Source organism: Lygodium microphyllum, chromosome 2 (assembly GCF_053477565.2).
Source record: "Lygodium microphyllum isolate KBCC chromosome 2, Lygodium_microphyllum_v1.1.10, whole genome shotgun sequence".
Taxonomy (NCBI): Eukaryota; Viridiplantae; Streptophyta; class Polypodiopsida; order Schizaeales; family Lygodiaceae; genus Lygodium; species Lygodium microphyllum.
In genome coordinates, this window is record NC_141136.1 from 32,618,629 (window position 1) to 32,637,605 (window position 18,977).

At 41.6% G+C, this 18,977-nt stretch overlaps 1 protein-coding gene across 2 annotated transcripts in view; it reads right to left on the reverse strand.

Moving 5' to 3' along the window:
• Nucleotides 1-18,977, reverse strand: part of ILA (putative protein kinase regulator ILITHYIA) — a 147,349-nt gene that overhangs the window by 48,248 nt on the left and 80,124 nt on the right. For both annotated transcript variants that reach the window (XM_087692010.1, XM_087692008.1), the window contains exons 43-48: nt 3,702-3,808; nt 3,555-3,606; nt 2,303-2,409; nt 2,091-2,150; nt 274-388; nt 25-135 (exon numbers count right to left, since the gene is read on the reverse strand). In XM_087692010.1, coding sequence (XP_087548136.1) covers nt 25-135; nt 274-388; nt 2,091-2,150; nt 2,303-2,409; nt 3,555-3,606; nt 3,702-3,808 — 552 coding nt within the window. The remainder of the gene's footprint in view (nt 1-24; nt 136-273; nt 389-2,090; nt 2,151-2,302; nt 2,410-3,554; nt 3,607-3,701; nt 3,809-18,977) is intronic.

Genomic DNA, 18,977 nt, shown 5'->3' on the forward strand with positions numbered 1-18,977 from the left:
GAAGTTTCAGAATGTGAGATTAACCTGTGTATCCCCAAGACCTCGCATTAATTCTGACATAAGCATGTCAATCCCTTCCTCATCAATAACCATAACTACTGTCTCTGCAGCCTTCTTTGCAAATGGATGCACACTCTAAATAAACCAATTTGTCAGATTGTTAACACATTACTAAGGTAATTTAAACATTACTCAATTTTTGCTCAAACCATATTCAAGTTGAACACAGACGACAGAGGCAGCCATAAATCTAGACACGGCTAACCAACAAACCTGTTCCTTGTCACCCATCGCGGAAATAAGGGGTGAGAGAACAATAGAAAGGTGTTGATTCAAGCCTGCACCAGCAACTTCTGCCAGAGCTCCCAATGCATGAGCGTTGAAGGCCCTGCACAATTGTTGGTTTAATGACCTTATCACCACCAGTTTGTTTTAACAGACATAATAAGCATTCCATGTTGTTCTCAATGAACTATGATCTAACATGGTGGAATCCAACAACATTGCATAAAAGATGACCAATGCTTTGGTTTCATGATTAGGCTACAGAACTGTCTATCCACTTAAGTGCCCCCTGGCCAGCCCTCAGCAAACCGAGCCCCCACAACCACACACCCCAAAAAAGAAAACTCCCAAAAACCCAAGCAGCCCCTGCTTCCCACGAAATTCTCAGCCTTCCCCCACTTCTTGCTTCTATGCATACCAACCCCTTCCCCAGGGCCCCTTTTATCCCTTTCCTCCTCTTCCTCCATCCTAGGCCTACTCGTCTGCCCACTTTAACCACCACCTCTTCTTCACTCTTGCCCTTCCCCTTTCTTCCCTTCCTTTCCTCTTCACCCTTTTCTGCTGCCCTGCCAACAGTGGTGTAAAATGAATTTATTAAATTTAAACTAAACTCCAGAAAAAGGGTGCAAAGAAAAGCTAGAAACTAAAAACTCAAAGCTGGAAGACAAAAGTGTGGAAAACGACAAGGCTGCTACAGCAGCATCAAGCCCCAGCCAACACAGTCATCAACACTGCTCGTGCTATATTATCACTACATGAGTCATCATCTACCATCACCATGATAAGACCAGCTGTTCCGAGCTTTACAATCATCATGGCAAAGCTTGAAAGTTTTGCATTCATCAGGGAGAAAATGAACAGCAGCTATATCACCAGAGTAAGGCTGATTAGGCTTCATCTTATACAGATAAGGCTTTCAAATATTTTCTTTTCACCAGTTAAGCTGTTGTGGTGAATTTCACTGCCCTGATTTTCAGAAAAAGAGACCCAGATGCCTCGAATTATATCTCAAATGCTATCCATAGATATTGACACTGGTTCTAGGGATCCAAGGTATATACTATGAGACTTCCAATAACTACTTCTTTCTTAAGGTATTCTGCCCCGAACTTGATTCTGTGTATTTGTGTCTGTATTGTCCAGAAATTTTCTCTTCCATTTCAGCCAGGAATTTTCTTTTCAATGTTTGTAAAATATTGTTAAGTATATAATAGAGATTTTTATAAATATGCCTTACACAGCCTCTGGTAAGCTACAAACAAACAGTGGACAACCTTCTCTGATTTCGTCAACAAAGCTCATGGGCTGCACATAGTGATGAACCCAAGCCTAATAATCAGTAATCAGCATAGTTGAGAGACTTCTTGTGAAAAATACTTTCAACAGGATGCGAAGGAACATTCCAGAAGTTCCACACACATTCTACAAGGAGTACAGAAAGGCCAGAGCCCGCACCCTAGTGACAATACCTATTTGTGTGGTGTCTACAAATTACAAAACCACCAGGACAAGATACAAAACAAAGATTCATTGGAGGATAACATATAAGGTAAACTAAGACTACATAATATTACTGGATTTCCCTGCCATTTTCTTTCCAATGAAACCGAAAGGCACACCCGGCGCCCCAAGGTCAAAATGTATGAGCTAACAACCTGCATCCTTTGGCAGTTAACTACTGCCCAAACATTGAATAACAGAATATGTTTTCAAGTCCAAAATTTGCAAACAGGATTTCCAAACGGCAGAAACTTGATCTAAACACAACATCAGAAATGCTTTATCATATTTCATAGAATGCGTACGTTAGAGGAGGTTTGACCAGTTTGGGTAAGATGTGGGGCAGAACAGCTGCTGTCCGGACGCTGGTAAAGCCAAAAAGAAAAAAATGAGCCGAAGAAAAATTGGCAAACATTTGAAGATCGATAAATATATTTGGTGTGACACGTTCCATCAATATCTATCAGACCAATTATGAGATAAACATCTGAAGAAACTTGGTGCAGCACATATTCACCTCAAAATCTGCTTCAAACCATCTAAAGCTGTTGCTGAAGTCGAATCATCCTCCAATGCTTGTAAGAGGTTAGGAACAATTTCATCTACAGCTTGCATCCCCGCACTCTGCAGTACACACATTTAGATTGAGTTTAATCTAGCTAAGTGTGTTTGTGGTTAGATGTAACTATTATAGCATGCCTGTCCTACAAATTTGTGTGTTTGAATATGTTTACATGCATGCAGATGTCATATTTTTCAGAATAATGTGCCTTGTTCCAAAATAATGTATTTACATGTATACCGATGTGATGTTTCTCAAAATTATTTTCTAGCCTTCCTATGGCTGCTAGAATTATGCATAATGTTTAATGCAGAGCCCATCTAGGATTAAGTGATTACGTTGTTACAACTTTAAACTAGTTAATTTAATTTAATGCCTTGGATCAAGCTACCAGGGCAAAAACCAAGGGGTCGATTTCAAGATCATACTATAAATATGATGGCAGCATGGCTTTTTAGAGCACAGGGGAATATATTAAACCTTTAATATTCTGTTTTGTGTTGTGATTCAGCTATGCACAGCAAGTTGTTCAAGCCAAATCTTTAGAGAGTAGGGGAATATATCAAAGCTTTAAGATGTTAATCACATAAGTATGTAAATGCATCAAATTTGTGTCCATTATTAATTTTTTTATTATAAAAAGTTGGCTATTCCACAATGGTTCATTAGAAACCGCTGAGTTTTCAAAACCCTTCTGAATAGCCCTTAGGCTAAATAGCCCCTAATTTGTTCCTTTCATTCTATCAAACTAGCAAAAAACAAGCAGTTTGTGTTCACTGCAGACAAATAATATTTTATTTCTAAGATTTTTCAATTTTCATCATTCCTTTCATTCTATCAAACTAGCAACACAACAAGCAGTTTGTGTTTCATCACAGTTGTTTCAATCCCGAGGACTGGACAACCATAGATGCTGAAGTTGTAATTATCAGTACAGGATTCAGAAGAATACAGAAACACATCCATTTGATTTCCAAAGATTCCAAACAAAGCAAAATCAGAAAGAGCCAATATGTGACACCTTTCATGGTCACCTTAAATTCTATTGTTACCATGGCATCAGCATGAAACTCAAAAATGAAATAGAGTAACAGCCAAGCGCCATCCATTTGGCTACACAAGTATGTTGGTAAGCTTCACCCTTGCTCTTTTTGAGTTGTTAGCTACATGAGACAACAAGATTATAATTTTAACCATTGAAACGCACCTTGAATAGAGTGCTGAAAGCTAAACCAGCAGCTTCCCGCACTTCTGGAACACTGTCAATGCAATGCAACCATCAGTTATATTATTTAGTGTCTTTGGTACTTAGAAATGACTCTACTCTGATATAAAGGTGTAAAAATTAAATTACCTGTCACAAAGCGCATCTCGAATAGTTGGTATAAGGCTATCCATATAAGCAACCAGTTGGTGCTTTCCAGCACTGGCCATAACTTCACTCAGCCCAATGCAAACACCCTGCCACAAGAATCAGAAAGGCTTCAGCCAATGTACAACAATAAGAGACATGCTGATATGCTCAAGACTAAGTCAAAATAACCTACTCTTTGCATTGCACCACCTAATAAAATGCCCTCAACATTCTCAAATAAACAGATCTCTCTAGATACATGGCTTAGATGCTACATGCTTTAGACTGAATGGCTATATCCTAAACTAGCTTTTGAGAAATTTATAATCAGTGCAAAGTGCTAAGAGGTGGGAAGTTTAGAACATCATTTACAGAAACTATATATAAGCGACACACAAAATAAGAGACAGCCTTCATTCCAGCTGAAAGAAAACAACAAGTGACACTCGAAGAAGATGCTCAAAGTACCCAAAAGCACCGCTGGGAATACTCTGAGACTATCTTTGGGGTATGACTACCAGTCCAGAAAATGCCTCAAGAAGAAGCACTAGTCAATAGCTATCATACTCAAATGCTGTTCACAGAAACTGAAAAATAGCTGAATCCCATTGCTTCTCGTGAACAGCTCCACAGAAAGCACACAATGACCATAGATTCCCTACCTTCAGACCATCCCACCAAAGGGGTTCCCCCATGTACAATCAGACTAGGAGAAACATCATGCTCACTGTCAAGCCATCCCATCATGAAGAAAGTCACACTAGCTTCAAGTTTTGAACTGCCAAACTAATGGAGTGTGTGTATAAGACCTCCCTCACACTCATCCCTCTCTAACCCATGCATATGTGAGGAGCATCGTTCCAGTGCTATACAAAAAGGGCATCCACACTCCCTACCAAGGGATGCCTGGAAGGACAACAGAAGTCATCATAGAGGAGATCACAAAATGCCAAAACTCTCAAGTCCAAACCCGCGCCAAGTGCTAGTCTAGCCTAGCCATGCTATACAAGAAGTCGATTCCCTCCCTGACACAACCACACCATCTGAGTCAAACTAAGGATGAAGAGTCATTGAGCAACCATCTGTCCATCAGCCAAGTCTGATGACACTATCTGCATCCATCACTACCATAGATCAGTCTGCAGGACAGCCATTGGAGGAACATGACCATCTCATCTGTGTAGCATAGAGATGTGGCCATCAATGCCACCAAGAAAGCTTGATGAAGTACGTAAGAAACCACCATTCTCCAAAGAATCCTCTAGAAGCTGCCAGAGGTGCAGATTCAATTGGCGAAGCTCAACACATGGTAAAAGTAGACAATAGAGACCTGCAAGGGAGGACCAAAATCCAAGCATTTTCCAAGCTCAAAAAAGAAGCCTGAGAGAATAAAGGTTGCCCATGGTGAGAAGCCAATCAAATAGAATAGCCATAAAGAACTACAATGTATAAAAGATGATAACAGAAAATAGGGGGAGAGATATGCCAGGCGCACTTGTAGTCAACCAGCCTGAACAACACAAGAGTTTAAGAGTTCACGTACAGTTCAACCACATGCAAGTAACCAAAAAGTATGGAGACAGGCCCAACAGTGGAGTAAGAGTAGTGAGAGACCACAACCACCAACACAAAAGACCCACTCTTCAGCTGAAATAGCATAAAGCAAGTGTGAATGGATCAAGTCAGCAGAACACACAAGTTCGACAATTGGAGGCAACTCAACCTAAAAAACAAGGTCCAGAGGGTGTTAGAACAGCAGCGAACAAATGTAGCAGCCTTGACAACTGCAGTACCAAGACCGGTGACTGTAGCAGCAACTAAAATGTAGGTTCCCCAGCACTTTGGCAATTGAAAAACAAGTCGCCCAACAAAAAGAAAGGTTGGCCCAGCTGAGAAGTAGGCCACTCTGCAGCAACCAGCCTTCACAACAGGAGCAGCACCAAAAATGCAGGGTCCAGTCAGCTCCAATAGTGAAAACACCCGTTATAGCAGCTCCAAACCAGCAGCAAATAGGTCACCCAGCAGCACAGCAGCCCGAAGCAGCAAAACACAAAGATTGCAGACCTGGAATCTGTGGAAATATAGCAGCAGCAGGACCAGAATCAAAGATTCTGGCCATCTGATACCATGTAACAGAACGAAAATGAACGAAAGTGAGAAAACACAAAAGCATACACAGACACAATGAACAATGAAGAAGAACACAACTCAAAGAGCATGAGCAGATAGTGGAATCCATAGATGAAAGCATGAAATCTAGAGTACAATACCACACAGGCAGCAGCACATGTGATGACCAGCAATGCCTCCAGTCTCCCTCTCTCCAAATAATGACACGATGACACAACAAAGAGTGGAGAGGGGCATATAAATAGGCCACCAGACGAGACCCAAGACAACATAGCAGACCCAAATATAGGGACCAAATGACAGCCTAACAGAGTGCCAACACAATAAAGCTAGAGCCCAATGAATATAAATTTTCCTAATATGAACTGATGTATACATAACTTGGTATTAAAGACTCCCAAGAACCACCCAAAAGGGGAAAGAAGGACAAACTGCTCTACAAATCTGAAGAGATTAACCACCTACATTGTTATTAATGCATGATATGCTGGAGCCACAAGCAAAGCCTTTCTAACAGCAGGAGTTTACAACATCATCATGTTGACCTTTTGTTCCAAAACTACATATGGATGAGGCAAGCCAGCCCCACAACCACCACCCTCTCATAGTCCCTCTTTGGCTCAAGAATTCGTGAGGGACTACCAAGGTAACTGCAAAAATATTTCACCTCTAGGCAAGTCCCAACTGAAACACAAAGTGAAACAGTTGAATAATACATATGAGACAGGTTTTTCTTAATAGATAATCAGTTATAGGTTACACATTTACGCCATGCAACAAAGGATGTCTTTTTTTGGGGGGGTACAAAAATCAATAAGTATGGTATCTTGTATAAAAGTGTATACCCTCCAAAGAGAGAGAAAATCATTTTTTTCCATTTAAAAAGCATGTTTCAATCAGCCGTTTCACTTAGGGCATTTCACATTTCAATGAAATGTTTCATTTGTTTCAAGCGTTTCATGTTTCAAGGCCATTGAAATGTGTTTCATGGTTACCATGGGGATGATGACATCACGAGGGCTACAAAAAGATGCATTGGCCATCATAGTCTTAGCCCCACAACCAAAATTAGAGTTGGAGTCTAAGCACAATGTCCCTTTTTCCCCTTCTTCTTACATGAAACCGCTAGCTTCCGACAATCCTTTCATAGACGCCCCTTTCCTCTTGCAAAAGTAGCACTTCCCCTGTCACAAGGACGTGAAAATTTGATGCTTTACTTATGTTTAATTGATATTTGATTAAAGGATTAATCAAATGTGCAATTAAAAGATGCACATGTGAGGTGCAAGCTACTTTTTCACACTTGAAGGCCGAAGGACCCTGTGAAAAAGATGGGTGTCAAAGGAAAAAGTTGTAACAAGTTACACTTGTTAGATTCTAGGTGATTTTGGTGTCAGTTTGTCCCTAGGACCATTAATTGGCCATTAAGTGTCAGTAGTGACACTAGGGACTAGGCATTAATTAATGGATTGATGCTTGTCCAAGGGTCAATTAATGCATGGGACCACTTTGGGTTGCAAATGGCCTAGCCAATAAATTTTTGGATGGGCAAGGTCAATTTTTTGTGCATGGATTAAGGGCTGAATTAATTCTGAAAATTAATTAAATGGCTGGAAATTGCTGAAAATGGATTAAGAAAGCTGCCACTTGGCAAAACTTTCCCATGCAAGTGGGGGAAAGGCTAAATAGGGCTGAAGGGGGAGGGAAATCTCGATTTTTCATTTTGGAGCTGTTGGGAAGGGGTGTTGGACTGTTGCTGCCAGCTTTTGGGGCCATTTCCCAGCCATTGGAGACCATTTTGGTGATGGAGATTGCATATTCTTGACCTTGGGAAGCCGACAATTACTACTGATGCACTTTCTCCTGAAGATCACAGTCTCTGATGCTCCTATTGTTATTGGTGCATCTGTTTGGGGTTGGTATAGCAGGGCAGCTGCTGATTTTGATCAGTTCTCAACCATTTGGAGGAGATTTCAGCCATTTTTGGTGGGCTGATCTGTAATTTCTACAGTAAACTCTAATTTACAGCAGAAATTAGGGTTTAGCAGCCACCTTGGGATCCGTGCAAGAGATTGAAAGCTCAAGGGACTGAAATCAGCAGCTGATAATTGAAGATTATCAAGGGATTTCAGGAGCCAGCCCATCCCAAATTGATTTGGGGCAGCATTTGGCCAGTCAAGGATCAAATTGGAGAAGAAGTCCTGGGTGAATCAAGGGACAAATGACCCAAAAGGCTTGCTGGTCATTTATGACAGCAAGAGCAATTGGTTAGCAGGAGGAGATTGAAAAATCTCAAGTTGTACTCCTTCCAATTGAATGAAAGCTAAAGAAATACCACAAGGGGCGCCAGTTTTGGGGCCAACAGGGTGTCTACTGTCCAAGAATGTTATGGTAAAGTGTGTATTTCATTTTATGTGCATTTATTTATTGTTGTAATTAACTCTTAAATCAGGTTATCAACACCCATTCCAAGAAGGAAGGCTGGTTACATCCCATCCTTGCCACCCCTCTATGTAGCACCAAAAGCTCCATGCAGATTGCCAACCTGAGGAAAAAAACCTCCCTTCTAACCTGAGAAAGGACTCATGCTCCAACCACATGGAAAGGATATGATGGAAGATCATGGGAACCAATGAATTCTGAGCCCTCAAAGCATTGGCCACACCATCAAACTCAAAAGGGAGCATATCAAGCACTATCTCCACCAAATGCACCTTGGAAAAGGCAGCTTGCAACTTAAAAAGTAAGCCTCAAGACAGAGAAGCAAATACTAAATAGAGTCTATCTACTCAAACTTGATGGCTTGAAGCCATAGCAACAACATTGGACAAGTTTTGGGAATGGAAATGCGAACAGGGATGGGGGCACGAATTGCCATCCCCTGTCATCATAAGAGGGGCTCTAACATGGGGACAACACTAGGATGGGACTGCAACACGAAGCTAGAAAATGGTACTATGCCTCGAGCTGACAACCTGCATGGATGATGGATTTATGGCCCACATGGATAATGGAGCCTCGTAGTGTAAGCCAAGAGGTGGATGGAGAGATCTCTGTCAAGAGACTAAACATTAGTTGCGGAAGAGTAGCTTATGAAAATCAAGAGCTCTAGGCACAAGCTTACCCATATTGTTATCAAGAGTATGTGTGCATATAGGACTCTCAAGCATATAAAGGTGGAAAATAAAAGGGCGAGTGCCATGGAATGCCTTAAAGGGGGTCTTATAAGTGATTGCCCCTGTTGGGCACTTGACTAGAATGTACACATAACTGTTTGACTTTATCAAAGGCACTTGGGGAGACGTTTTGCAAACAACATTAAGTGTGCCATGTTAATCACGGTCTAGTTCTTATGCTCCACGACTCCATTTTGTTAAGGAGAGTTGGTAGAGAAGTGAGCTGGCACTCAATACCATGCCCCTATAAGAACTCAGAGAATTCGTAGGAGACAAACTCACAACCATTATTACTCCTCAATGCCCCAATACGAGCATCCATCTAATTTGCATAACCATACCCATGTGAAGTATGTGAAGGCTTTGGATTTGCTTTTGAGAAACTAAACCCACATCTATCTCCAAAAATCACTCCGTGATAAAAAGTAATATTATGCTCCATTTATGGCTGCAATGAATGATTGGCCACAAAGGTCAAGGTGAATCAATCGAAGTGGCCTCTCAACTGTATGAGTAGACGATTGAGAATCTAGAGTGTGAAGTTTTTGACCAACCTAACATGCTTTGCACACATCCTTGGATAACTTTAGGTGTGGAAGACCCTCAACTATTTGATGATGCCACAAGTCATAGAGAGAGTCATACCCAAGCTAAGAAAAAGTGCCAAAGTCACCATGGATATGATGAAACTTAGACCCTTCAGACCATTGTCTGGGATCAAAAATGCATCCTCAAAATATAGGCTATTAGGTTGTACCTCACCATGTGCATGCACCATTGTATAGTAAATTGGATCAGTTTGAAAATGAGATTTGCATGTATATCACATTTTTTGCAATGGGCATCAATGTGGGGCCACATTTGCAACTTCAATGCCACTTTGCTAAGTCAATTGGACTAAGGATAGCATGTGTTTATATGCCTTACGTTTGTTAGAGTATGAATGGATAGGCTTGTCATGCATTTGGTCAAAGTTTGTGAGAGCAACTAAGGACATCGTATTGTAGACAAGTTTGAGATGCAAGGCACATGGAAGACATTGGTATTGAGAGTGTTGGTTTGTGAGAGTAGATCACCTATGATCCTGCAAGCTTTGAGTATTGATAAAAGAATACCATAAGAGATCCCAATTATTGGGGCCTATCATGTGTCATCTATTGTTCGAGAGCAATTTAGCTCTCCTGTTGAGTGAGACTTTTGGTTTATTTGCTAGCGAAGCTTCAACCACATCATGTGTCATCTATTGTTCAAGAGCATTTTAGCTATCCTGTTGAGTGAGACTTTTGGTTTATTTGCTAGAGAAGCTTCAACCACAGCTTAGTAGAAGTCCCACATGAGGCGATTGCCAGTAGAACTTCGTTTAAGATGCTACAAAGAAGAACCGAGTATGCAACAACATCATTTGAGCCCCAATGAATGATTGCTTTCTCAAATTCATCCTTGATCCAACCATAGATAGCAATAGTGAAGGTTCCTAAGAACAAGGAGCCGATCTCAAATGACGTAACAAAATCGCTTCTGTTGTTATTTGGAGTAGTCAGGGCCTTTAACTTTATTATCAGCAGAAGTGCATTAAGGTACCATCAGAGTGAATGAAGATAGAATGAGAAAGGGCTCAAGAACAACATCTAGGGCACTCATCTTAGACATCCGAATCAAAAGGTCAGTATTTCACACACTAACAATTAAGAGAACACAAAGACTGGCACAAAGGGGAAGAAAATATAGTGATAAATCACAACCATCAACTCATGAGACCCCCTCTGAAGCTGAAAAAGCAAAAAAGGCAACATGAGAAATGTTAGATCAGCAAAAAACACAGGTTTTACCAGCATGCAGGGGCAGTCAGCCAACAAACACAAGGTTTTCAACATGAGGTAACAGCAAATAACAGGTAGCACACCCTTGGCGAAGCAATCTCAGCCCTCATGACAGGTGCAGCAGCATTAAACGCAGGGTGCAGCCACTACCTGCAGCAGAAAATAGGTCACTTGCCACAAGAAACCTGTCACCCAGCAGCTAGAGAGGCCACTCTGAAGGAAGGGAGGGCTGAGAGTGAAAAATGCAAGGCTGAGGTGCCCCAACAGCACATGACGCAGGAATGGAATACCTGAACCAGTCAGTGCACAGCGGAAAACAACATCAAAATCTAGCTTTTTTCATGATCTATCATGCTTCCCAAATAGAATAAAGAAATGAAATCTAAGAGGAAACATGTACTAGGAAACACTAGTAACACATGTGGAATATAAATGACAAATAAATGAACAGACTAGAAGACACTAGGAATTTGATACAATGTGGAACTGATATGAAGATCCCGATCTCTCTCATGGGTCTATCCAACATGGGTAAGATGAAGCGTCCAGGTAGAGTTGCTCAATGGTGTGCCAATATCATTTGTATCCTTCAATGGCACCTCAAGCAAGGACATGGACCAGCAAGCCATGGGCAGTGTGCTCTGCATCTCTCAGTGACTCTACCTAAGGTGAGTCCCCATGGTGTAGCTATAGCTCGGAAAAAGTCAATAAGTGTGTGCTGCTTTGTATCCACAAGTTGCCTCCCTTAGGATTGTAGGAGGTGGTTTTACGTTGGTGCACCTCAAAGAGGAAGAGTTCAAGGTAGCATTGATTAGTGATTTGAGCTCCCTCTAATCTCATAGTACACTAGGCACCTACATATGTAGCGCTCCTCATTCTCAAGCTCAAACTAGCAAACCTGGCATGTCTGACCCTCCGAGGGAAGGCAATCTGCTCCATAGAGATCAGTCTCTATCTGTAACCGGTGTGAGGATGTGTGGATCTAACCAATGGCATAGCATACTCAATGGGATAGGTACATACCCATATATTTGACCAGATCATAAAACCATGGGGTGATAAATGTAGATGGTTTTGGTAGAAATCCATTTTCGTCCTTAGATCTTGGGTAGGCATCAACCAAATCCTGGCTGTGTGTAACTGAATAATGTCCATTCCAATCCAATGATCCTATCAAGCTCCTTGCAACCAAGCTCTAAGAAAAAGGAAACCAAGCTATAATGTAGATGCAAAAGGTGGCCCAATTGCAGCCAATGTAGCTGTAGCCATGTGTTTGTCAAAGCATACCAACACAGAGTGTCATCATACAATACTAGTTACATAGATGACTCGAGAGCAACTCTAGAGTATCTCTATCTCAAACGGCTCCAAAGCATATGCAAAAAAACTATCGTATGGAAATGGACCTCAGGCATGATAGATGGTGTTTCCATCTCTATCCTAACTATCTCGTGTCGCAATGGGAACTTGATCATGATCACCTAGGAGATCATCATCACTAGGGCCTCCAGATCTGCTTCCATCCATCATAAACCTCCCACCATAGAGGCTTGGACCCCCAATAGGAATCCCATATAAGAGTGCTCATGTAATCAATGTGTAAAAGAGCCAAAGCTTCATCCAAGGTTCCTAGAACTTTATATTCACAAGTTTGTTCTCTATGGCTCCCATTGCCACATAGCCTCAAGTCAATCTATCCTCCACGACTCTTTTCATAGTGAATCTCAGCCCTGCACAAGTAATTCCTAGACAAGCATATCTCCAGATCTGCTCCACTATCTCCCCACCATCTGTAAATTGTGTGGCATTGATCGTCAAAATTCATTGGGTGAATGTGTTAAACACTATAACTTTGGTATTCACAAGGTTCGTCGAGAGGTATCCACCCTCGCAAAAGACATGTAATGCATCTCAATAGCATTGCAATTTGCAACCCCTCCGGTGTCTTTGGGATAAGCACAATATCATGTGCCTACAACAGTAGAGATATCAATAGTCCCCCAAGAACAAGTCGATCTCCTTCCAATCTATCAATACAATCTAATATCTCATATAGTCCCCAAGAGTGCGTGAGAGTAGGCAACCCTGCTTCACTCTAATAGTGCGGATGATCTCCTCCGACATCCCTCCTAAAGCTTGGACTTGTCTAGTGACTTGACTCATACAAGGCCAAGATGCCCCACATGTAACCGGCCTGTTCACTGGGAAGGGCAGTAGTGTACAACCAAAATATATCAATGCTTTCACCCAATTAACAGTCGCCCACTTTACCTGAACTTAAAGACACATAATCAAAAAGAAATACAGGAAGCTAGAATGCTCCTGCTGCGACACAGACACCCTGTTGGCCCCTAAGTTAGGCGCCCCTTGTGGAATTTCTTTATTTTTTAAAAAGAGAGAAAGTACAATGGGCTGTCTTTCACCTTTTCTGGGTGAAATTTGGCAGCACAACAGTACAATTACTGACCCAAAACAAGTTGACCAGAAGGGGAAACTCTGCCCAAGTCTGAAACTTCTGGTTGGAGGGCAGAATTGACCATTTCAGTCTGCTGTAATTACTGGTTCAGACCTGTTCTGAAACCTGTTTTCAACTCATTCTGTTCCCTGTACTGTTCAGCCCACTGTAATTACTGGTTCAGACCTGTTCTGAAACCTGTTTTCAGCTCATATTGTTCCTTGTACTGTTCTCCATCATCTGTACCAAGTGCCCCTTGACTCTGACATCAATTGGGCTCTGAAATAACCTCTGAACAGTCCAAAATCTGTACTGATTTAGTGCTGTTTCAGACACCTGCTTGGTGAGATTACCACCCTCACCTATTCCTGCTTAGGAATAGCAAACAACTGCTCCTGTTCCTGAAGAAAGGAGGCTCTTGCCTCATGCAAAGACAGCACATTCCCACACAACTGTACATAAATCAGAAGAAAGGCCCTTGATTCTAAAGCATTACCATACTGTCAGGGAGAGAGAGAGAGAGAGGGAGTAGGGAGCAAGCTCAAGCCTCTGTGCATCATGGACAAGGTAGGCAAGCTCTCAAATCTTCTCCATCAGCAACTGTTCCTCCATCCTCTTCAAATGAGCCTCCAAAGACCCAAAAAACTGCACGCCAGCCCTCTTTAAAGAGGTAAGTGCACAAATTTGTGCCAAATGGCAGCACTGGAAGGTGTTTCCCGTTCTAGCCTTCCGGTCTAAAATTCTCCATCCTCTATTCAAAATTTGACCTCGGCACAGACCAGAGGATTAATCCTCCTGCAAAAATGAAGATAATGACGCGAACAGATTCTGAGGTCCAAAAATAGTAACTCCCTAAAATTTAAGAGTTGCTTCCATTGCATCCCACTAGTCTTCTGATCATCTTTGCAGACTATGGCTACATCCAAATTTGTAATGTAGCTCAACTGAAAGTGAATTTCCATTGATGACCCCCACATGGACTAATCTCTTGGAGATTTGTCCATCTTCACTTTGAACTAGTCTCTTCCAGGCTAGTTCTTCAACACACTTGTCCATATACACTTTCACAAGTCTCTTCCAGGCTTGTCAATCTACAATGCCATCAGTCTCTTCCAGACTTGTACTGGACCTTAACTATCCAGTCTTGACTCACTAGACATTCCTGTCTGTTTCACATACTGGCCATGCAACTCAGGCGTTTAGATTTCAAGAGGGATCCTTCCAAAAAGAAAAACCAAATAAAATATGTAATAAAGAAATCAACAAAAAGGTAATAGTTGTCACAATCTTGTGACATACCTCCCTCTCGAAATCGCAAACGTCCTCGTTTGTATGAATGTCATACATGCTTCCAGCTAACCCAGTGAACTTACACTTGGTAGCACATGTACAACACATACATGCTATCAGTCAACATTGTGAACTGAACACATTGTTAACACATGTATGTTCTAACTGTGAAACACGGCAGACTATCATCATGTGACTCCACATCACTGTTTCCAGATATAGTGGCCGGTACACCACAATGATATCCCCATAGTGGCAAATTCTCATTTGATGACTCCACATCACCCTGACTAGAGATCTAGTGGCTAGTACATCAAAATGATATCCCCACTGAGTCAATTCACACAATACATGGCCGATCGAGTAACCATTGTTACAACATGTATTGAATCCAATAGAAGTAAAAACTGTATTCTTGCAAGCAATACTTAACTTCTTTAGCACTGAGAAAACTATATGGACACAATAAGTGTTAACCTGTACAAAATCTGTTTCTGTACATAATTTCTTTCTTGAGCAATTGTCACTTTGACAATCTATTTCACCTTAGAGATACAAGGGGTCAAGGTAGGTTGCAAGCGAAATGCTTCAAGGTAAAGTTCCAACACATTAGGTGACTCTGCAAGTTCACCTTCGTCCATCCACTTAGCATCTATAGCTGGATAGTTCTTGAACTTAACTAAATACCTTCTAACAACCTTGCCTTTCACTTTCCTTTCCTTGTGTGCCAGTACCTGTTCTGAAACAAGAATTTCATCAAGTTCCTCAACTGCGGACTGTTCCTCAGATGGCATATCTTCTGGCATATCACCCACATAGGGTCTAAGAAGACTTACATGGAAAGCATTATGAATCTTCCAATTGTCAGGCAATTTCAGCCTATAGTTGACATCACCAATCTTCTCTGTTACTTGAAAAGGCCCATAGTATCGCATACTAAGCTTAGTGAAAAGACTTTCCTTGCCTTTCCGCTTCTTTAAGCGTGCCTTTTCAAACCGCAACAGTACCCAATCACCAAGTGAAAATATCAATTCACGACGGTGATGATCAACAGCTTTCTTTTGCTTTGCCTGAGTCCTTTCAAGGGCATGCTTAACTTTCTAATACATTTCACCCATACTCTGCACATACTGATCTGCCTGAAAGATGTTATCCTTTGTATGGAAAATGGGAGGAACCTTTTTACCACCTTCAACAATTTCAAAAGGGGCTTTGCCTGTTGACGAATGCACAGTATTATTGTATGCATACTCGACCAAAGGCAAATACTGCTCCCACTTTGACTTGTGCTCTGACACATAGCACTTAAGCAGATCCAAGACAGTAGAATTTGCCTCTTCTGACTGTCCATCAGTCTGTGGATGAAATGACGATGAGAACTTAAGCGTTGTGCCCATGTTCTCAAATATGCCTCTCCAAAATAGACTTGTCATCCATGGATCACGGTCACTGACAATAGGCTGTGGCATACCATGATACTTGAAGACATTGCACATAAACAAACGTGCCATCTAATCTGGTTTTATCTTCTTCCTGATAGGAATGAAATGAGCCTGTTTGCTAAACCTGCAAATAATAGTCCATATCCCATCATTTCCTGTCTGTGTCTTTGGAAGATCAAAGATAAAATCCATAGCTATGCTTTCCCATGGTTTATCTGGAATAGGCAATGGCTGTAAAAGCCCTGGTGCTTTTTGCCTATCAAACTTGACCTTCTGGCAAATCAAACACTGCCGCACAAAAGCATCCACGTCTCTTCTCAAAGTAGGCCAATAAAAGAATGTCTCTACTGCTTTGACTGTTGCATCAATACCACGATGCCCTGCATACGGTGGAGAATGACTCTCTATCATAACTTTCCGTCTCAATGGCGTAGTCAAACATAGTCTACCATGCATCAACATGAAACCATCCTTGAGAAGATAATGCTCATGATGTTGTCCATTGACAAGCTGATCAAAGATCCTTGCAAAATCTTCATCATCAGCATACTGTTCCTTCATATCATCAAGCTCATGATGATAAGGAATTGACACAGCTGAAATTTGTGGCTTCCTTGACAAAGCATCAGCCACAACATTCTTTTTGCCTTCCACATGCACAATTTGAAAATGGAACATTGACAAAAAGTTTGCCCAACGCATATGCTTTTCTGACAGTTTTAGTCTGAGTTAAGAAATAACGCAATGTCTGATGATCTGTCTGGACAACAAAATCTGCCCCAAGTAGGTAGTGTTTTCAACAAGAAAGCGCATGAATCACAGCCAGCAATTCTTTCTCATAGACCTGCATAGTCTTCTCTTGCCCTCGCAGGATTCTGCTTTCATAAGCCACTACCCTGCCATCTTGCATTAACACTGCACCAATGCTATTGCCACAAGCATCACATTGGACAACAAATGACTTCCTCAGATCTGGCAGAATGATCACTGGACTAGAAGTCATCTTTTCTTTAAGAAGATTAAAAGCTGAAATCTCTTTCTGTGTCCACTGGAAAGAGACTCATTTCTTCTATAAAGCATGTAAAGGTGAACCCAAGAAGCTTCTAACATCATGGACAGTCTTCAAGTCTGGCCATGTTCTAATTGCTTCAACCTTAGCAGGATCCATTTGGACACCATCCTTTGACACTATGTGCCCCGGGAACTAGATTTCTTCCAAGAAGAACTCACTTTTCTTGCCATTGACAAGCAACCCATTACTGCGAAGCTCATCAAAGACTGCTTTCAAGTGTTCTCTATGCTCCTGTTCATTCTTTGAAAAGACAATCATGTCATCAAAGAATGTACCAACAAACTGCCTGTATGGACGAAAAATATTGTCCATCATTCGATTAAACGTAGCAGGAGCATTAGTAAGTCCACATAGAGACCAAACGTGGTCCTAAATGCAATCTTATGCACATCCTCTCGCTTAATCCTGATCTGACGGTATCCACTCTTCAAATCTATCCTACTGAAAATTGATGCTTCTTCCAAACGGTCAAGAATGTCGTCAATTCTTGGAATGGGGAACCTGTTCTTCATGGTACTCTTGTTCAACGCTCGATAATCTATGCACATATGCCAAGAGCCATCCTTCTTCTGCAGTAGGAGCACTGGTGAGCAAAAGGGAGATGAACTTGGTTGAATCAACCCTTTTTCTAAGAGCTCATTCACCTGGCTCAATATCTCTTTCTGTTGGGCTGCACTAACCCTATACGGAGGTCTATTTGGTGGGCTGCTGCCTGGCACCAAATCTATCGCATGATCCTCAAACCTCTCTAGTGGCAACTGTGATGGTAATGAGTCAGAAAAACAATCACTGAACTGAGACAAGAAAGCAGACCTGTCTAACATAGACGAATTTGACTCATCATTATCCTTGACATCACGTGCAAAAATCAAGTACACAGAAAGATGATTCTTTATTACAGATGTAATGGCAGAAGCCGATACATCAGGTATAGACTCTCATTTAAGCTTCACATCAAGCACATGAGTCTTTCCCCTATGTTCCAAAGTCAGTGTCTTGTTAAAGGCATCCAACACACCATGCTTTCTGTACATCCATGGCATTCCCAACAAGACATCACAGCCTTCAAGTGGCATGATATAAAATTCTTCTGCATCAACATAAGACTGTATATGAAGATGCAGCTTTCCAAGAATGGGTGTCACAGACTCTGAGTGACCAAGACATGCTAACCCTGCCTCTGCTGTGTAGCCCATCTCATCTGCTCTGATGCCCAAAGTAGAAGCCAACTCTGGTGAGATAAAGTTTGCCTTAGCTCCAGGATCAAAGAAAAGAAGTACATGTTGATCCCTAACTTTACCCCAAGCTCTGCAAAGCTCATTAGCATCTGAATGTGGCTTGTCTCCCAGCATATCTAGCACTAAACCTGCTGAAGGTTTGGGCTTCTTTCCTTTCCTGTCCTCTTTATCATCATCAGCTGATCTCTTATTCTTGTCTGGACAATTAGACGCAATATGACCAGTCTGCTCACAGATAAAGCACTTCCTCTCAGCCATTAAAGCCTTTCTCTCTTCAAGAGACTTGCACACAAAAGGTTTCTTCTGGTCCTTTGACTGCTGTCCAAAGAACTTGGCTGGCTTCTTCTTGAACTGCCAAGATTTACTTGTGCTTTGAGAAATCTGAGAAACCTGTTTAACAAATGGCTTCTTTGCTGAAAATTTCTCAGATTTATCATGTTTAATGCTGCCGCCAAAACCACTTGACTGTCCCAACAATAGTGCATTTCCTGTAGTGGCATTCTCAATTAACTGAGTCAAAGTGGTGACCTTTGTCTTTGTACAATAATTCCGGAGTTCCTTGGGCAGCCAGCAGCAATATTTCTCTATCTGCTCGGTCCATGGCACAACCCTGTAAGAAGTGACTGAAAGTAAAGCCTCCCAAAACTTCTTGT